Source organism: Eschrichtius robustus, chromosome 15, assembly GCF_028021215.1.
Source record: "Eschrichtius robustus isolate mEscRob2 chromosome 15, mEscRob2.pri, whole genome shotgun sequence".
Classification (NCBI taxonomy): Eukaryota; Metazoa; Chordata; class Mammalia; order Artiodactyla; family Eschrichtiidae; genus Eschrichtius; species Eschrichtius robustus.
Window position 1 is genome coordinate 81,369,852 of NC_090838.1, and position 17,450 is coordinate 81,387,301.

At 45.6% G+C, this 17,450-nt stretch overlaps 1 protein-coding gene across 1 annotated transcript in view; it reads right to left on the reverse strand.

Moving 5' to 3' along the window:
• Positions 1-250: 250 nt before the first annotated feature.
• Positions 251-17,450, reverse strand: part of ST3GAL5 (ST3 beta-galactoside alpha-2,3-sialyltransferase 5) — a 48,212-nt gene continuing 31,012 nt past the window's right edge. Inside the window, exons 4-7 of the mRNA XM_068564883.1 lie at positions 10,699-11,042; positions 7,081-7,267; positions 5,449-5,607; positions 251-1,477 (exon numbers count right to left, since the gene is read on the reverse strand). Coding sequence (XP_068420984.1) covers positions 1,229-1,477; positions 5,449-5,607; positions 7,081-7,267; positions 10,699-11,042 — 939 coding nt within the window. The 3' untranslated portion in view covers positions 251-1,228. The remainder of the gene's footprint in view (positions 1,478-5,448; positions 5,608-7,080; positions 7,268-10,698; positions 11,043-17,450) is intronic.

Consider the following 17,450-nt stretch of genomic DNA (forward strand, 5'->3'; position numbering starts at 1 on the left):
GGCCTGGGAGTCAGAGCTGCACCGGGGCTGTGGGAGAAATAGAATTGGGGGAGGGGCGGCAGCAGCGGCCAGCGGAGGAGACCCCTTCATCCTCCAGCCCGCCTCACAGACATCTGCAGTGAGGTCCTGCCTAGCAGTGGCGTCCAAGAAGGACATTTTAGCTAGACTTATAAACTTATTTTCTGGGGAAAAAAAAAAAAAGCACTCAAATTAACTAGACTGTAAGAGTTCCTCAAAAGCTTTTATTCTTTTTTTTTTTTTTTTTTTTGACCAGCACACTGCCTGGTACACACTGCCAAGGAGGCATTCAAAAAAAACGTTTTTTCTTAAACAGGCAATTTATAACACTGGGAGGACTTCATTTCAGTGTTTCAGAAAACATGACTATTCCTGGAAAGAGTTTATTCCTCTACGGCTCTGGAGAACACAGGTTTTGCCCTCACTTTTATAAGCCACCTCAGACAGACAGTGGAATAATCTGGATTAACATTTAAGTGTTTGGAAGGGCAGTTAAAAACTCTCAAGAAATCCAAGAGTTGTCCTAATTGCGGGGAAGACCGTGGCTTCTACCGCCTGGGGCAGCTTTGCAGTACTCGGAGGACACAGAAAATGTCTCTGTGTCCCTCCTTGACGTGGGACCTGCAGGACAGCTACCCTGCTTGATGCCTACAAGTCTTCCTGCAGAAGGCAGATCAATGGAGAGGGACGGTGAACTTCTCCGACCGGCCCAGGCCTCCTGCAGCAGCATGGCCCAACCAGTCCCAGTGGTTTAGCTACCCAGCACGTCACCCTGGAAGTGCTTCCGACATCTGTCCCACCAAACAGACTAACAGAGGACCAGAATCAGGCATTCAGGGCTGTCATCAAAGGAGTCGCCTCCCTTCTTCCACTTAATGACCTGGGATTCTATGTGCAGTAGACATGAACAGAGTTTTTACAAATTAAATAACTTTCTTAAAATACAATAAAACATCATTACATACAATTCTCTTTGGAAAGTCTTTCCCATTCTCAAAATTAACTTACAAAATTTTGTGCAAAAACACTGGCTTCAAATAAATAGGGGAAAAAAGTGGGAAGAGCGGAACTTTTTGTATTGTTTTTGTTTTTTAAATTAAAAGTTAAAAAACACCAGCTGCACTTCAAAGTTCTTGCAGGACGCGTCAAGAAGGCTGTGAAAAACAGCCCTCCGGGTCAGAACTGCATTTTCAAGTGAGGTTTTCTGGGTTCAGAATTCACAATGGATGCCTCCGCTGAGATCCCTCACCACGCCCTCTCTGACCAGCTTCAGGAGGAACCCGGTCTCTGTGGTCACATTGTGCATGGTCTGAAAGTTCATGGCAGCCATACAGAGATTGTCAAAGTAGTGCAAAGGTGTTCTGGGTTGGCTGAGGTCATAGCCAAAGCCCGCCAAACTGACTTCATCGCACAGGTGCGTGGCTAAGACAACGGCAATGACACCAATCGTGGGGACGTTCTGGAAAGGAGAAAAGCCAAAAAAAAAAAAGGTCTTAGCACAAGTCACTGCTTTACAGGTACGCTACATGCCATGCAAAGTGATGAAAGTGGCAATGGGGGCTGCAATTTTATACGTCACCCAATTTCAAATATCACCCAATTCTAAAGTCTGACTTGCCATCCAAATCAGGAATCTAGACTCTAAATCATGGTCTGTGATGTGAATTCTTTTAACACATCAGCAAGAGGCAGCCTGGCAGGTCCTGTTGCACCAAGCTGAAAGGTGTTCTTTCTAAAACTTCCACCCACCCGTCCTGCACAGGATGACCATAATAGCAAGGCTAACCCACTTCCTCTCTCATGTGACAAATGTCTACAAGGTCTGCTCTGGGACAAGTGGCCACAGCCCTTCTCCAGACATGGTTTGGGAACCCGTCCCGTCCTGGCTGGCTCCTGTACAGCCTCTGCCTGAGAACAGAGCGGACTCAGCTCCCGCTGGTGAGGACTGTCTTCACCCCTTACTTGTGAAGACAGTCTTACTTCACCCCTACTTGCCTTTCTGGCAAATAACACCCCCAGGCCATTTTCACATGTCCTGCTGCTTTCACAGTTTCTGCTCACTCTCTGTTCAGGCAAGTACATTTTTCAGCTCACGTTACGGGCTTTCACATTTGTTTTTTCCAAAATGTACCCTTGCTGACTTTGGCCTAGAATTCCAAATGTCCAGAATTTTGGATTCTGGCTGTATCACCACTCCCTCTTCACGTCCAACATCTTGCCACTTGTAAATCTGGAACTGGTTCTCTGGATCTCCCTCACAGGCTTGGGTAAAGACAGCACACAGGGCGGCAGACAGGAAGACAGAAAGCCCTGCAATGCCTAAGCCCTCCTTGGAGGCTGCTGCCCATCTACTACTTGATATTCTTTTGTATCGTCTTTCATGTGCAAATATACCTCCCTGGTTCATCTCAGCCGAGTCTGTGACTTCCATAAACAACTCTCCTTTTCTGTAAACTGGAACAACAGTGAACCTTTCAGAGTTCAGAGATTAAGGTGGGATTAGGGAACTTCCAGGGAACCCACCATTCGATAAAAACTGCTTCCTGCTCCTCAGTGTGTCATGTCTACCTCTCAAAGCCAGCCTCCCTTATTAAAAAGGAACTCTACAGTCATTTTACATGTTTGGAAATAAAAACCAAGGGAAATTGACCCTAAAGAAGCCAGCCTCCTGTTTGGGCTTAGGACTCTAAGGCAGTGTGTCCTGTCTTCTCCACCTGCAGCCAGCTCGGCACACAGCACCTTAGGAATACCCATCAGTGTTTGTGGAGGAGTATATAGGGGTAATGCATGGAGAGAAACTCAGAAACTATCAAAAACTCCCCAGAGCATGTTATCTCCAGAACACGTCCCCCAAGAGCAGCCCTCACTGTCCAACAGGCTTCTCTGTCTGCTGGGAGGGCAGATGCATGAGGGAGTTTCTGACAATGCAATTTTAGATCAGAAGCCATCTTTCAAGTTACTGTTTGTATCCAAAAGAAGAATACCATTTTGACAATGATAAAAAATAAGCAAATATTCAATTCAAATGATAAATTATAAAGTAGAATGTAAAAGACTCCTATAGACTCACTCTCCAGAGAAGGGCATTCTTCACACTTTGGTGATTCTTTCCAAGCTTTTTCCTATGCAACTATATACACATTTTTAGTTTTTAAACAAATACGGGATTAAATAAATGTTCTGTAACTTGATTTTCTTGCTTAATACATTGTGGAGGTGTTTTCATATCCACTAGTTTTTCTTCATCCTCAACAGTCACACGATATTGCATCGACTATACCATAATGTTTAAACAATTCTCTAATGATGAATGTTTAGGTTGTTTTTAATCCTTTGCTATCAATGCTATGATGAACATCCTAGAATAGCCTTGCAGATTTTCTCTAATTTCCTTATAATAAAATTTTTAGAGTCAAATTGCGGGGTCAAAGACTATTCATATTTTAAAGTGATATATGTATTGCCAAACCACCCTCTGGAAAAAGTGCCAACTTATAATTCTGCCTACATTCCTGCCAAACAAGGACATTATCAAGCTTTTAAATCTCTGCTACGAAAACAGGCAAAAAATGTCACTGTGGCTCTAATTCGCTTTTACTTGATTACTGGTGAAGATGAACATTTTATCATGTACTCCTGGGCTGTATTAATTTCTTTTGTGAAATGTCTGTTCATATCCTTTCCTCATTTCTTTATTGGCTCATCTTTTTCTTTTTGATTTAATAAGATCTCTTAATGCTTTGAGAATACTTACTCTGTAATTTCTATGATAAATTTTCCCCCACTAACTTTGTTTCTGATACCCTTTGCCATTCGGCAATTTCGTATTTCACGTAATTAAATCTGTCCATTTTTCAAAGGTTATTTTTAAAATAAAATCGACCTGCAAACCAACAAATGAGCATCTGACTGTGTTTAAAAAAATACTATGGACTCTAATAAAGAAACAGGGCAGTTTAAAAGATACAGAAATCTAAGTGCATTTATAGTGAAACCTCTTTATAACTTAGTTTAAGAATCTTGCCAAAGTATGTTGTCTTTTTAAAAAAATTGTTTTGTTAAAAGTGATGCCAACAGGTTAAAAGTTATGAGCCCACATTCCGGAGGAACCCATGTGCTCTGTGTGGGAGAGCCCAGCTAAAGCCAATCAGAGACCCGACAGTCACTGGTCGGGGGTAGGGCTGCTCTCCTATGAGAGGCAAAAGGCATCATGGGTTCTGGACACGTTCCTGCAATGGGCAGAAACTACATGGCCCTCCTGGGCTCCCCATGGATGGAGAGGCCAGAGCCCTGGAGGAAAACGGCGGACTGCAAAGGGAACAGCTTCCACTATGTGAACCATTTCACCCGAGCTGGGTGTTCAAGCCTGAAACTGGAGCCAGAGTTGGATTTAGTTCTTACTGATCGCAGTGAAGAACTAGGTTTTTGTTTTTAAGGAGACTATTCAGGTATTTGTTTTCCTTAACAAGCACAGAATTCTTCCTTTAAAATTTACACAGTTGTGTTAAAGCATCTTTTTAATTAGAATTTGATTCAAAGGGCAAATAGAAGACCCTGCTCATCTGCCTATGGGATGAGGACCCCTGAGTCTAGCTCTGTGTTTGCAAATTGCACCCCGGACCAGCCCCATCTCCTAGGAGGTATCTCAGGCCCCCAGTGTGGGTAGCAGTCCCCACGTTTCAAAATTCCTTGCTTTTCCTTATATATAAATGTTTTTGCTTAAACGATTTCCACTGCTTTCAAAAAAGTTTTATTTAAAGACACAGGTTTAGCTATTCAGATCATGAAGAAACAGGTAATAAAGGCATTTCCCCCCAGCAGCAACACAGGCTAATTGCAGGTAAAGAATCTACTGCAGTGAACAGCCTATAGCACCAAGGTTCTCAAAGCAGGCTGAAAAATAAAAATCACCCAGGGAACTTTGAAAATCCCAATGTACAGACCACAGCACAGACAGATTAAATCAGAACGTCTGGGGTGGGATCCAGGCATCAACTGAAAAGCACTGCTCTAAAGGATTGCTTATTTACTATCACCTATAAGGTGACGATAAACGTCAATTTTCACCCAAGTGGCCTGTAGAGTTAAAATGTAAAGAACTTTCTGACCACCGAAGTTCCTTTCAGTGTCCTGCAGCTAATTATACGGAGTCCTGGAGTAAGAATACCTTAAATAATATCTCAGTGACAGAAGTGCTAATGTGCTGACTATACTAATGAGATGAGCCACCGGGAGTGGGGGGATTAAACAGTGGGGAGCCCTAAGGTGAAGATGTAGAGAGGGAAAAACACATGGAACATCTAATCCATGACTAGGTTTCATCGCTGGAAGATGCTTCTGGGTATAGAGCTGAGCCTCACTGAAAGTTGTACAGGTGCCTCCTTTCCAACACAGAGAAGAACAGCTAAGTTTCAGTAGCGACAAAAATACCTTATCTCGGCCCCAGAACCTTGACTGAGGCTCTGAGTATTGAAGGATGTCAAAGGCAGTCTCTTTGATAATAACTGGATTCAAAATCCTGAACTGTTTTGGCTGTAGTGGGATTTTTTCTGCCACCTGCTTCCAAAAGAAGAGTCGCACCCAAAACGGCTAAGGAAAGAAAGCAAGCAATCATTAGGGGGATTTAATAACGTTATCTTATCAGTGGAGGGGGCAGAGTGCATCCCCTGCTAATGAGGCCAGAACCGTGGGTGTGGCCCCTTGTGGGTTTGTATGCTGCATTCTGTGGCAAAGTCACAGATCTATGCAAATCCAGTACCTCAACTCAGACAAGCAACTCTAAGGATCTGATTTATGAAGGTGGCACTGGACAAGGAAAGGAACTGCAGAAGCAGCTCTTTATTGATTTGGGGAAGAAATTGTTCAGGTAATGACCTGAGATAGTCAGCCTTTTTAGGATCCAAAGCCACCATTTTGCCCAGGGAAAACCAAGCAAATAGATCCAATTCGAGGGTATGAAGTGTTCTGGGTGCCCCGCCTGTGCTCAGGCCCCCACCATGCACCCCCTTCTCCACTTACTCCACTTCCTAGTCCTGTGATGTCTCTTGGTAACTGACCGTAAGTCATTTCATATGTGCTTCATCTTTCAACTAGAACAACTACCCAAGAGAAAATCCAGAGGACCACAATAACCTGTACGGAATCGAGCTTTGGAGATACAAATTCTCCAGCACATGAAGCTTCTGTGAAAAGTCTGATATGTCCTGTTAACTTTACAGTCAGCTGGTTTGTGCAAGTGCATATAAACGCACACACACTGCTTAACAGCTGACCTCTGGAATTTATTTCAACATAATGTGGAGGGTTGGGGGACTATAAAGTAAGGTGATGGATTATCGTAAAGACAAAGAAAAGGAATATGACCAAGTTGGGGCCAGCTCCTCCACATCTGCCCTTCTGGAACGCTGTGAATTGACTCCAGCGAGAACACCACCAGGGGCTTCCCCAGTGGCGCACTGCATAAGACGCCGCGCTCCCCATGCAGGGGGCCCGGGTTCAATCCCTGGTCAGGGAACTAGATCGCACAGGCATGCTGCAACTAAGAGTTTGCATGCCGCAACTAAGGAGCCCGCCTGCCACAACTAACACCCAGCGCAGCCAAATAAATAAATAAACATTAAAAAAAGAAAAAAAAAAAAAAAGACCACCACCAATCAAAGCATTTTTGGAGAATCTCTTTGAAAATACTCTTCAGAGAATTTATGTATATTCTTCTGAATAGCCTCAATAATGGTTTATATTCATGCACATAAATCTAATTTCTGAAAATAGTCGGAAGCCATGTAAATTCAAGTCTGGTGAATGAGGTGGGTGGTCAACCTCAATAATAGCCATTTTGGTCCCAAGCTTGTTATTTCCACTAAGTAATGATCCCAGTTTCCACATGTGACTCAGTCAAGTTCTGAAAGCAATTTCCAGGGGAAGTTCTGAGGGGCTTCTACAAAGGGAGTGTTTATTTGAAAGCATGTGTGTTAGTTTAAAAATAAAAACCTGTTAATTCCAATCAGAGACCCCTTCGCTTTTTACAAAGGCATATCTGATAGCTGAATTTCTAGTGCTTACCAGGGTTTCATTTTTGACCATCGCCTGAAGCCAGCTGAAGTCAACACTCTTAAATAAAACAGCAACAAACAAGTCATTGGAATAATATTCAAGGTCAGACAGTGGCGCACCCTCTGGATAAGTCATCCTTATAGTAGTTTTATTTCCAACATGCTCTGAATATCCTTCAACTGGTGCACTGTTTAACCTATTTGAGTAAAAAGGACAAAGATAAACTGACATTAACCACTTTAACACATGCCAAATTCCTGCAGCGTGTTTTCCACATTTTTTTAGGACTGGGAACGAGGGTGTGGTTGGGGGGTAGGGCACCCCTCCCAGCAGCCCTGTCATCCCTCAGCTATGCCCTTTCCAGGTGCTTGATGAACGCAGTCTTCAGTCTGCAAGAGACTCCCGTACCCAATCTCTGAATGACAAGCAATTCCATCTAGTCCTGCCACTTTAAGCCAACCCAAACACACTACACTCTGGGCACTAGTCATGTTTCCTTGAAAGCTTCCCATTGTGCTTAGATATTAGTGGTTCTTGCCAGAATTTCAAAAAGGTAATCAGAAAAGAAAACCTAAAAACCGGGGCAAGGCAGACACAAACCATAGTTATATAGACAGGGTTGGGCCCGAGGAGGGCACTGGGTCCAAGTGCAACCTGGTCTTAAATTAAAGCAGGAATTTGGGGCACTTAGAACTGTTAGATCAATGAAGGCTTTGCCAGGGTGGATGCTCTGGGGAAAATGTTAAGAATTCTTCCCAGAGCAGTACCACTCACACAGGTACACAGTTTTGAAATCTCAAAAAAAGTCTGTTTGGTTCTTTCCCTGTATTATCACACCTGTATAAACCTTTCTTTTCTATTCCACTGCCACTTCCCCACTTCCTCTTCCAGATCTCAGATACCTAACTCCTGGATTATTAAAAGCTATTATTAGACATGACAACTAAATGCACAGCATGATCCTGGACGAGGTATTTTCTTTTTCTCTTCCTTTCTTTCTATTTTATTATTTATTTATTTATTTATTTATTTATTTTTGGCTGTGTTTTTTTGGTCTTCGTTGCAGCGCACAGGCTTTCTCTAGTTGTGGCGAGTGGGGGCTACTCTCTGTTGCGGTGCGCGGGCTTCTCATTGTGGTGGCTTCTCTTGCTGTGGAGCACGGGCTCTAGGTGCGCGGGCTTCAGTAGCTGTGGCACGTGGGCTCAGTAGCTGTGGCACGTGGGCTCAGTAGTTGTGGCGCACGGGCTTAGTTGCTCCGCGGCATGTGGGATCTTCCCGGACCAGGGCTCAAGCCCATGTCCCCTGCCTTGGAGGCGGATTCTTAACCACTGCGCCACCAGGGAAGCCCTCTTTTCCTTTCTTTTTAAATAATGGACACAACTGGAATAACTGGTGAAGTCTGAATAAGGTCTGTAGCTAAGGTCCGTACTGCATCAGTGTTAATTCCCTAATTCTGAATATCGTCATGTGGTTCTATAAGAGAATGTCCTTGTTGTTAGGAAATGCACACTGAAGTATTTAGGGGTAAAGAAGGAGTTTGAGATTTGCAACTAACTCTCAAAGGGTTCAGAAAAGAATAATAGTATATAAAGAGAGAAAATTATAAAGCTAGTGTGATACAGCGTTATCAACTGAGGAATCTGGGAAAAGGGTGAATGGGAGTTCTTTGTACTACTCTTGCAACTTTCCTGTTAAGTTCAGAATTGCTTTAAACCTAAAAGTTACCCCAGGGGGGAGAGATAAATTGGGAGATTAGGATTGACATATACACACTACGATACATAAAACAGGTAACTAATAGGGACCGACTGTATAGCACAGGGAACTCTACTCAATACTCTGTAATGACCTATATAGGAAAAGAATCTAAAAAAGAGTGGAAACTATCACGGCACTGTAAATCAACTATACTCCAATAAAAATTAATTTTAAAAATAAATAAATAAATAAATAAATAACATAAAAGTTACCCCAAAAAAGTTTTTCAACTGATCTCCATCATAATAAGGCTAAGTCCCCTTCCTTGGTCCCCAGTGCTCTGTGGCCCCCAGTGCCTGTGCCTGAAGTCCATGCTGTCCAGTCTGGCCCCACCATCACTGGGCATCGAGCCACCTGCCCAGCCCCCTTTCCCTCTCCCAGGCCCTCGTTCCTTCTTCCAGGTAAGGTTCCCCACCCAGATCTCCTGCCCACCTCCTTCCTAAAGGGCTAAATCCCACCATTCTTCAAGGTCAGCTCAAGGCCGCCCTTCTCTTCCACTGCATCTCTCCTCTGGACCGGAGTGTGCACCCCGGTTTCTTACCTCTTCTCCTCCCGTGTATTGGTCGTGCACCATTAGAAGGGCATGTGGGGTCCTGTCTGCCTCCCCCGGTGCCGCCGGTGCACAGCTGCTCACACAGAGTCAGGGTGAGGTTCTGGAAGCCTCACAACCCTGCATGTGGAACGCTAGGCTCTGGCCTGGACCCTGTGCCCCACAGTGTCTCTGTGTCCTCATGCCTGACCCTGGCTAAGGGGATGGCTTCACCATGGAACGAGAACATCCAGAGCACGTGACAGAGTCTGGCACACAGGAAGCACCCAGAGAAAGGAAGCAGTTACCTGACGAGGTAACCAACGTCCACAACCCCCGAGGCCCCAAACCCACTCCCACACCCTCACGTCACACCTTTCGCCTTAAAACGTGGTTCTTACTTGTTTCTTCTATCTCTTGGCCCTTACAAAAGTCTGGTTCTTTCCTACAAACATCTTAAACCCCGTGCCCTTTCCTCCTTAGCTTCCTACACATTTTCCAAAAATAGCTGCTAACATGTACTGAGCATCTACCCCAAGTCTGACACTGTTCCAAGTGCTTTACATCTAGATGTTAACTCATTTTGTTTTCACAGTAACCCTATAAGGTCTGTGCCATCACTGCCCCCATTTACAGATGAGGAAACGGAGGCAAGGACAGGACAGCAAGGAAACTTGCCCGAGATCACAGCTACTGGGGATAAAGGCATTATGTGGATACAGCACCACTTTCAGGCTCAAAATATCTGAGATAGATCTTGTCATCCTCCCTCACTAGCCAGAGATTTTCCTCAACTACTCCGTCTCTGACAGCGGTCCCACTAACGTCTCAGATCCCAGACTAGAAATCTTGGTGTCCCCTGACATGACTGTCCAACTATCAGAAACTCCTGTAATTTAGGATGATTGCCTATTGCCTGTTATGTGGCTTTCAAACATCTCTGTGTGCTTTCTGGTCCCAGCCGGTGCCACCTTCCAGGGCTCACCCACCCCAAGCCCTGCTCCCAGAAGCCAGGCGTCCCACTGACTCAAGCTCCCTGCACTGCATCCTCCTCTGGGCCCTGCCTAGCACAGCCTTCCACCTTTGCTGGCTTATCTGAATCTACCCATCCTTCCAACCTTCACCTCCTCTGAAAGGGTTTTTACCAAAATTAGGGTCAGTACTGCACAGTTTGGGGCGTCCAATCCTTTCATGTCTTTGTTTCAACTTCTCAAACAGTGAGTCCCCTGAAGGCAGGGACATGTAGGGCTGCCTGGGTCCCTCCTGTTTTTGGTGCTGCCCTGACCCACAGCAGAGAACTGAAGTCCAGAGGGGAGAGGATCGTCTGAAAGCCAACGTACCTTATCACAACATCGAACTGGTTCAGGGCCTGGCCCAGCTCTAGTCCGTGGAGGATTCCACCACTTCCAATGACCACACAACGCCTGCAGCTCTTGGCTTTCAAGTGTGCAGGAAAGTCATGCTCGGGCAAGAGTTCCAAGAGGGTCTGGACTTTCTCGGAGAACTTGCGGAATCCGAAAGGAGGGTCGTACTTGTACTCAGCCTCGCTCCCTGCGGGGGCCTTCGTCACGAAAGGTGGCAGGTCCGAGCTGTACCTGTGCCTGAAGAGCTGCCCCATCGACCTCTTGGCAAACTGGGGCCGGCATTCCTTCTGCAGGACTTGCTGGGCATATTGCTGGGCTCTCTGGAACGAAGCACACAGACCTGAGTGTCAAAGGCTCTCAGGCATCAGAAATATACTCTGACAGGTGACACTTTGTCCTGCGATGTTTGATGTACCTCCCTTGTGGATGACTGTCTTGTAACACAAAACATCTGCTTTAGGGGGCTTCCCTGGTGGCGCAGTGGTTAAGAATCCACCTGCCGACGCAGGGGACACGGATTCGGGCCCTGGTCCGGGAAGATCCTACATGCCGCGGAGCAACTAAGCCCGTGCACCACAACTACTGATCCTGTGCTCTAGAGTCCTTGATCCACAACTACTGAGCCCACGCGCCACAACTACTGAGCCCATGCGCCACAACTACTGAAGCCCGCGCGCCTATAGCCCGTGCTCTGCAACCAGAGAAGCCACCGCAATGAGAAGCCCTCGCACCGCAATGAAGAGTAGCCCCCCTCTAGCCCGCGCGCAGCAACAAAGACCCAACGCAGCCAAAAGCAAATAAATAAAATAAATTTTAAAAAACAACAACAACAACAAAAATCTGGTTTAAAGAGTTAATTTATGCTAGAAACTTGAGGGGGAAACCTGGGAGAATCACATGACAAGGAGACAAACTCAACAAGGATATTTATTTCATGGCACAAGTAAAACAGGAAGGACCCCCACCTCCTACCCTCCCAGCCTAAGCTGTTCAAATAAACTTGGGGTGTTCAAATAAATTTTGAATAAATTTTGAGGTGTTTATTTTAAGCTGCGTAAATAAATTTGAGGTGTTTAAGATTTCATGTTTCATAAAATCCTGACATGGGAATTCCCTGGTGGTCCAGTGGTTAGGACTCTGTGCTTCCAATGCCGAAGGCCTGGGTTCGATCTCTGGTCGGGGAACTAAGATCCCACAAATCGCGTGGTGCGGCCACAAAAAAAAAAAAATCCTTACATGTGCTACAACATGGATGAACCTTGAGGACACTATACTCAGTGAAATAAGCCAGCCACAAAAGGCAAATACTGTAGGACTCCATTTATAGACAGCATCTAACAGTCAAATTCATAGAAATAGGAAGAACAGTAGTTACCAGGGGCTGGGGGGGAGGGGAAATGGGGAACTGCTGTTTAATGGGTAGAGCTTCAGTTCTGCAAGATGAAAATGTTCCGGAAATCTGTTTCACAACAATGTGAATATACTTAACAGGGCCAAACTATGCATTTAAAAATAATGAAGACGGTAAATTTTATGTGGGTTTTTTTTTTAAACACAATTAAAAAAAAAAGATTTCCAGGGACTTTACTGGCAGTCCTGTGGTTAAGACTCCGAGCTCCCAATGCAGGGGGCACGGGTCTAACCCCTGGTCAGGGAACTAAGACCCCACATGCTGTGCAGCACAGCCAAAAGAGAAAAAGATTTCCTATTTCAGGTTCCTATCTAGTTGGATGAGAAACAGGCTTATTTATCAGATGGAGTAATGAGCTTCACACAGTCTGGAATGGGAACCAGGTGTAACCTGCAACGGTGTCCGGTCAACAAAGAAGTTGCCTTGGTTTTGTATACCATCTTCCCTGCACGTTAATATTTTGCATCGACAAGAAATGACTGTTGAAGGCCAAGTACACTAGCCCGGCTGAACACAGCAAGACACGGAGAAACAAGGAACAGACACCCACTTGCCCCACAGTCTGCCCCTGGGCTCAGTCTGGCCAAATGCTGCCTCGGGACCATCTGGCAACATCACTGTGCCTTCTGTCCCCATCACCACATGGAGCAGTCTTGGCCCTACCTCATCCCTCCTCCCACCAAGCTGCGTGTGTGTGTGTGTGTGTGTGTGTGTGTGTGTTCCTCTATTTTATTTGCTGGGATATTTATTTTCAGGATTGAATATGTCTTTTGAACTGTGTCAGTATTATTATGAGGATTATTATTGCCATATACAGTTTTAAATGTTTGTCTCAACTATGTTTTTCCTCAAAGTCTTGTCTGATTTTTGCATAATAAAATTTTTGTAGAAATAATAATCTTACTGCAGGAGAACCCCACTCCCTTTTCTTTAAATTACAGCTTCAAAAAGTTCTTAGTACTGGGAAGAGCACACTGTCTACATCTTAAGAATCTGGCCCCATGTCTGAAGAAGGGAATGGATTTTCTTTGAGCCTCAGAAGATGCCGCAGACACGACGTAAGGTCACTGTCTGAGGTCACCGGCACGACACCTAGGACACCTCGCAAGATGGTCCTGAGTATCTTCGCTTTGAGGGTTCCAGGTGGCACACCCAGGAAGAGGGCTGAGCTGGCAGGCTCACGTCGCCTGATCACCTCCCAAACCCCTACAATCCCAGCCTCTGCCCACAGAGAGCAGGTGACAAACACCACCACTGATACATATTCTGATACACCACTGATACCTCGCGAATTAGCATCTCCGCGAGGAATCGGAGGGAAAGCTAAGCAAGGAATCGGTCATAACCCAGAACAGCCCCTGTGTGGAGGGCTCGCCCTAACCAGGCCTCCAGGTTGGTGACACTCTGCACCTACAGGCACTTAATGCCCAACTGGGGGGCAGGGCAAGCAGAGGAGCCACATGTACTATCCATACTTGTCTCTACACCCCGGGCCTGAGGGTTGTGAACAAGTTTTTAGAGAACAAAAGGTCTAATTCTTCACTATGGAAGGACATCCCAAGTATCTTGTTTTACAAATCTCCTGGGATAGAAATGAACATCCGAGAAGTGCCAAGAGACGGAAGCTTAGTGACTGACTCAGGACTGGAAAGAGAGGTGAGGTGATGGAGCCGGACACTGGAGCACGACTCTTGGGCACCAAATTTTCTAGTTTCATTTGGAAGGAGTGAAATTTCATTCCATTTCCATTCTGGCAAAGAGTTCCATCTCAGGCTTCAAACTTAATTTTCTAGACTGCGAGCAGAGCATCTTTTGATGGTGACCCCTCCCGTCCCTCAGCAGGTGCAATAAATCAATCCCAGTGACAATGTTCTGAATGCCACTGGGAATGGCCAAAGCCACAGCAATTCCTTTTCTTCTCTTGTTTCAACTTGTTTAAACATGTAACACGCCCCAGAAGTGTCTCAGCCTCCCTCCTTCCTCTTCCAGGTTTCAAAGCTCAGAAGAAAAATGCCTCGGGGGGGAAAGCTCGCCTCGTGGAGCTGCAGTCAAGACCGCAAGCATCTCGACCTTCCTCTTCTCCACTGCAGACAATGTCAAACCTGGGAGCCAGAGCAGGCTGGCGAGGAAGGACGCAGTGTGGTCCGGATGGCATCCATCCCGGGTGAGGACCACTGGGAACCAGAGGACTGGTGACTTCCTCAAAGATACAGGAACCCCCTCTTCTCCCAAATCGAGGCATGGACATAAGAGCTTCATTTTTTGAAAGGCTTCAAGGCTGAGCTTGCTGGCTGCCCACAATTGAGAATAAACAGACATCAGGCAGTTTCAGTTGTCACTGATGTGGCGATGTGCCATGGAAAACCACAATGTGAGAATTCCCTGAAGGATATTAAAAAATGAATTTTCCTCAGTAAAAATCTCCATTTTCATTTCTACCCCATAATTTTTAGGACAATCCTTCTCAGAAATATAGGTAAGTGGCATAATTCTTAGTAAAAGGCAATGTTTTCTTTTATTTATTGATTTAAACCCAGGACAGGGCACAGCATTTGGGATGAAGGAGAGTTTGGGGCCTGGAGCTGACTGGACCTGGGTAGGAGCCCAACTCCGCCACAGACCACATGAACCGAGGGTATGAGTTATGCAATGACACTTTCATTTCCACGTTTGTAAACTCTGGTTTAACTTCCATGAGTTAGCTGTCTATAACTTTTACGTGGTTAAAAGCGGAAAAATCTGAATAAACAAGTCACAGAGAGAATAGCACAGTAAAATCTCAACTGGTCAATGGTTGCCTCAGGCTGGTAGTTGAGGGTGGCGATTGACCACAGAAGGGGTGAGCGGGAATTAACTTGTGTGATGAAATGTTCTAAACAGGATTGTGGTGATGGTGGTGTCACTATAAATTTACTAACACTCCTCCAACTGGATGCTTAAAAGGTGAAAGTCTTATGGTATGTATGTTTTATCACAATACACGGTTAAGAAGAAAACAATCAGGTGATCTGGATCTAGACGCAGTTTCAGATCTCTTTATCAGTAGTGTAAACTTGGTTAAAGCATGAACTTTCAGGCTTTTCAAGGCTTCAGTTTCCTCACCTCTATGAGACCACTAAAGGATGGTCTGGGAAAAGCAAGAGTGGCACCCAGGAGAGAAAGGGATCGATCTGGAAGTGTGAGTGTCTGGACTGATTTAACTCAGCCCAGGGTTACTCTGCTTACTTTTTTTTTTTGGCCACACTGCCCTGCTTGCAGGATCTTAGTTCCCCGACCTAGGATCGAACCCGTGCCTCCTGCATTGGGAACGCAGAGTCTTAACCACTGGGCCGCCAGGGAAGTCCTACTCTGCTTACTTTGGATACGTGAGTGTAGGTCTATGGACTCACAGTGAAGATGTAAACTTGGCCATGATGAACCACACGGCCCAGGAGGCAGTCCCCAGGGTGATGTGTGGTCTTTAGTTCCTGAGGGAAGGCCAAGTTCAAACTGGTGCTACCACGAGGTCTGAACCTAAATTGATGTGAATGTGCTCTTGTCTCTCTTCACACATCTTTTAAGTGCAGTTTCACATCTGCACCACACTCAAACTGTCCAAGCATCCCTGCAGAGACCACTGTTAGTCTTTTTTCACAAATGGCACGTTCAGGGACATCTTTAAATAGAAAATAGAAAACCCACAGCAAACATGGCCACACTTCTGCTGTATAAATACAGGCAGAATGCAACCAGATGTTCAAAGTCCAACAGGGTTGTTGACCTTGCAAGTTGTTGAACGTCATCAACAAAGCTCACAGGGCCCCACTCTCACGGCTCTGAGACCCTCCTCTGCTAATACACAGCCACAATCATTCAGATTCGTCCAAACTCTCTTGGTAGTAAGGATCAGTCTCCACCAAAGCCTGGAGACAGGGTTTTCTTTGCAGAGAGCTCATACTGAACACCATCTCCCAGCCCTTCATACCAGCCGGCTTCCCCGGCTATTTCCTCTATTCTGGGGACTTGAGAGAGGATTTCTCTTCTTGTATAGGGATGCGTGACCAGATATCAAAGTTAGGAACCGCTCAGTGTGGCATTCAAGGCCTCTCATGCTCTGGTCCTGTCTCATTTTCCGTCTCACATCCTGCTACTCCCCACCCCGAATCCTCAGCAGTATCTACTCTTGCTGTTCCTCTACTTTGCAAAGCCCGCTGAGACATGTGCTGTCTGCACGCGCTGTCACGACCACTGTGAAAAGTAGGGCAATTTGACAGAGTCAATAGTGCTAAAAAGCTACATTTTAAAAAAAAAGTCTCAAGTAATAGAATAAAAGACACCCCTCATTCCATCACGGTTAGAGCAGGCTTCCACTTTCTACTTTATTAATTTCTGAACGGAGACTTGCACAAACCTGTTTGACTTAACCGTGCCCCCATTCCTCCTTTTTTCCACACCATTACGGGGGACTTTCTAATTGGAAAAAATAACGATCTTTTAGAAGTCTTTCAGAAATGGGTTGATGTGGCGGTCACCGTGGGCTACCTCCTGGGTCTCCATTTCCTGCTCCTTCCTCTTCGGGAACCGTAGCGTCCTTCATTCAGGCAGCCGTCACCCCTTCTCCACGCAGGCAGTGGGGCTTGGGAGGCTGATCCCACTCAGCAGGTCCTTCCATCCCCCCATCAGGGATGAGTCAGGAATCCTTACTGGAGCCAGTTGGGACAGGGCACTAGCACCCATGAGAGGCTGTTACTGGCCCAGCAGTGAACTTAGGTTTAAAACTGGTCCCACCAGCCTAAAGCGGGGGGGGGGGGGGAACTCACATGCCATGGTTTAGGGGGAAAGAGAAAGGAGAGTCTGTTTACTGGGGGATATGAAGAGCTGAATAGGAGGTATCTGCCCTATTCCTCAAAGGGATATTAAACTTAATGTACATAACTGAGAGTCCTCAAAGAATTGCCTGTTAAAATTTAACTGTGGAGTTTCTGTACAATCTGGAGTTCAAAGATGAGACACCGTGCTGAGGTTTGAGTAATATCTCTCCTCCCTCTGGAGTTCAATACATATAAGTACGTATTCGTTAATGTAAAATGTTATCCCACAATCCCTATCTCCCAAGGGCTTGCCTGGAGGACAAGTGGGGAAGACAAAACAGTTAAAGTACCACAGTGGTATCTGTCAGGATTAAGGTATGAGGGGGCTCCTAGAAGACAAGAGAGAAGGATGATCGGAGAAGGATCTTAGAAAAAGTAACCCCTGAGCTGAGATTTGATGTAAAAGATGAATAATAGAGAGGCAAAGGAAGGGCTCCAGGCAGAGAAGAAAGAATGCAGCAAATACA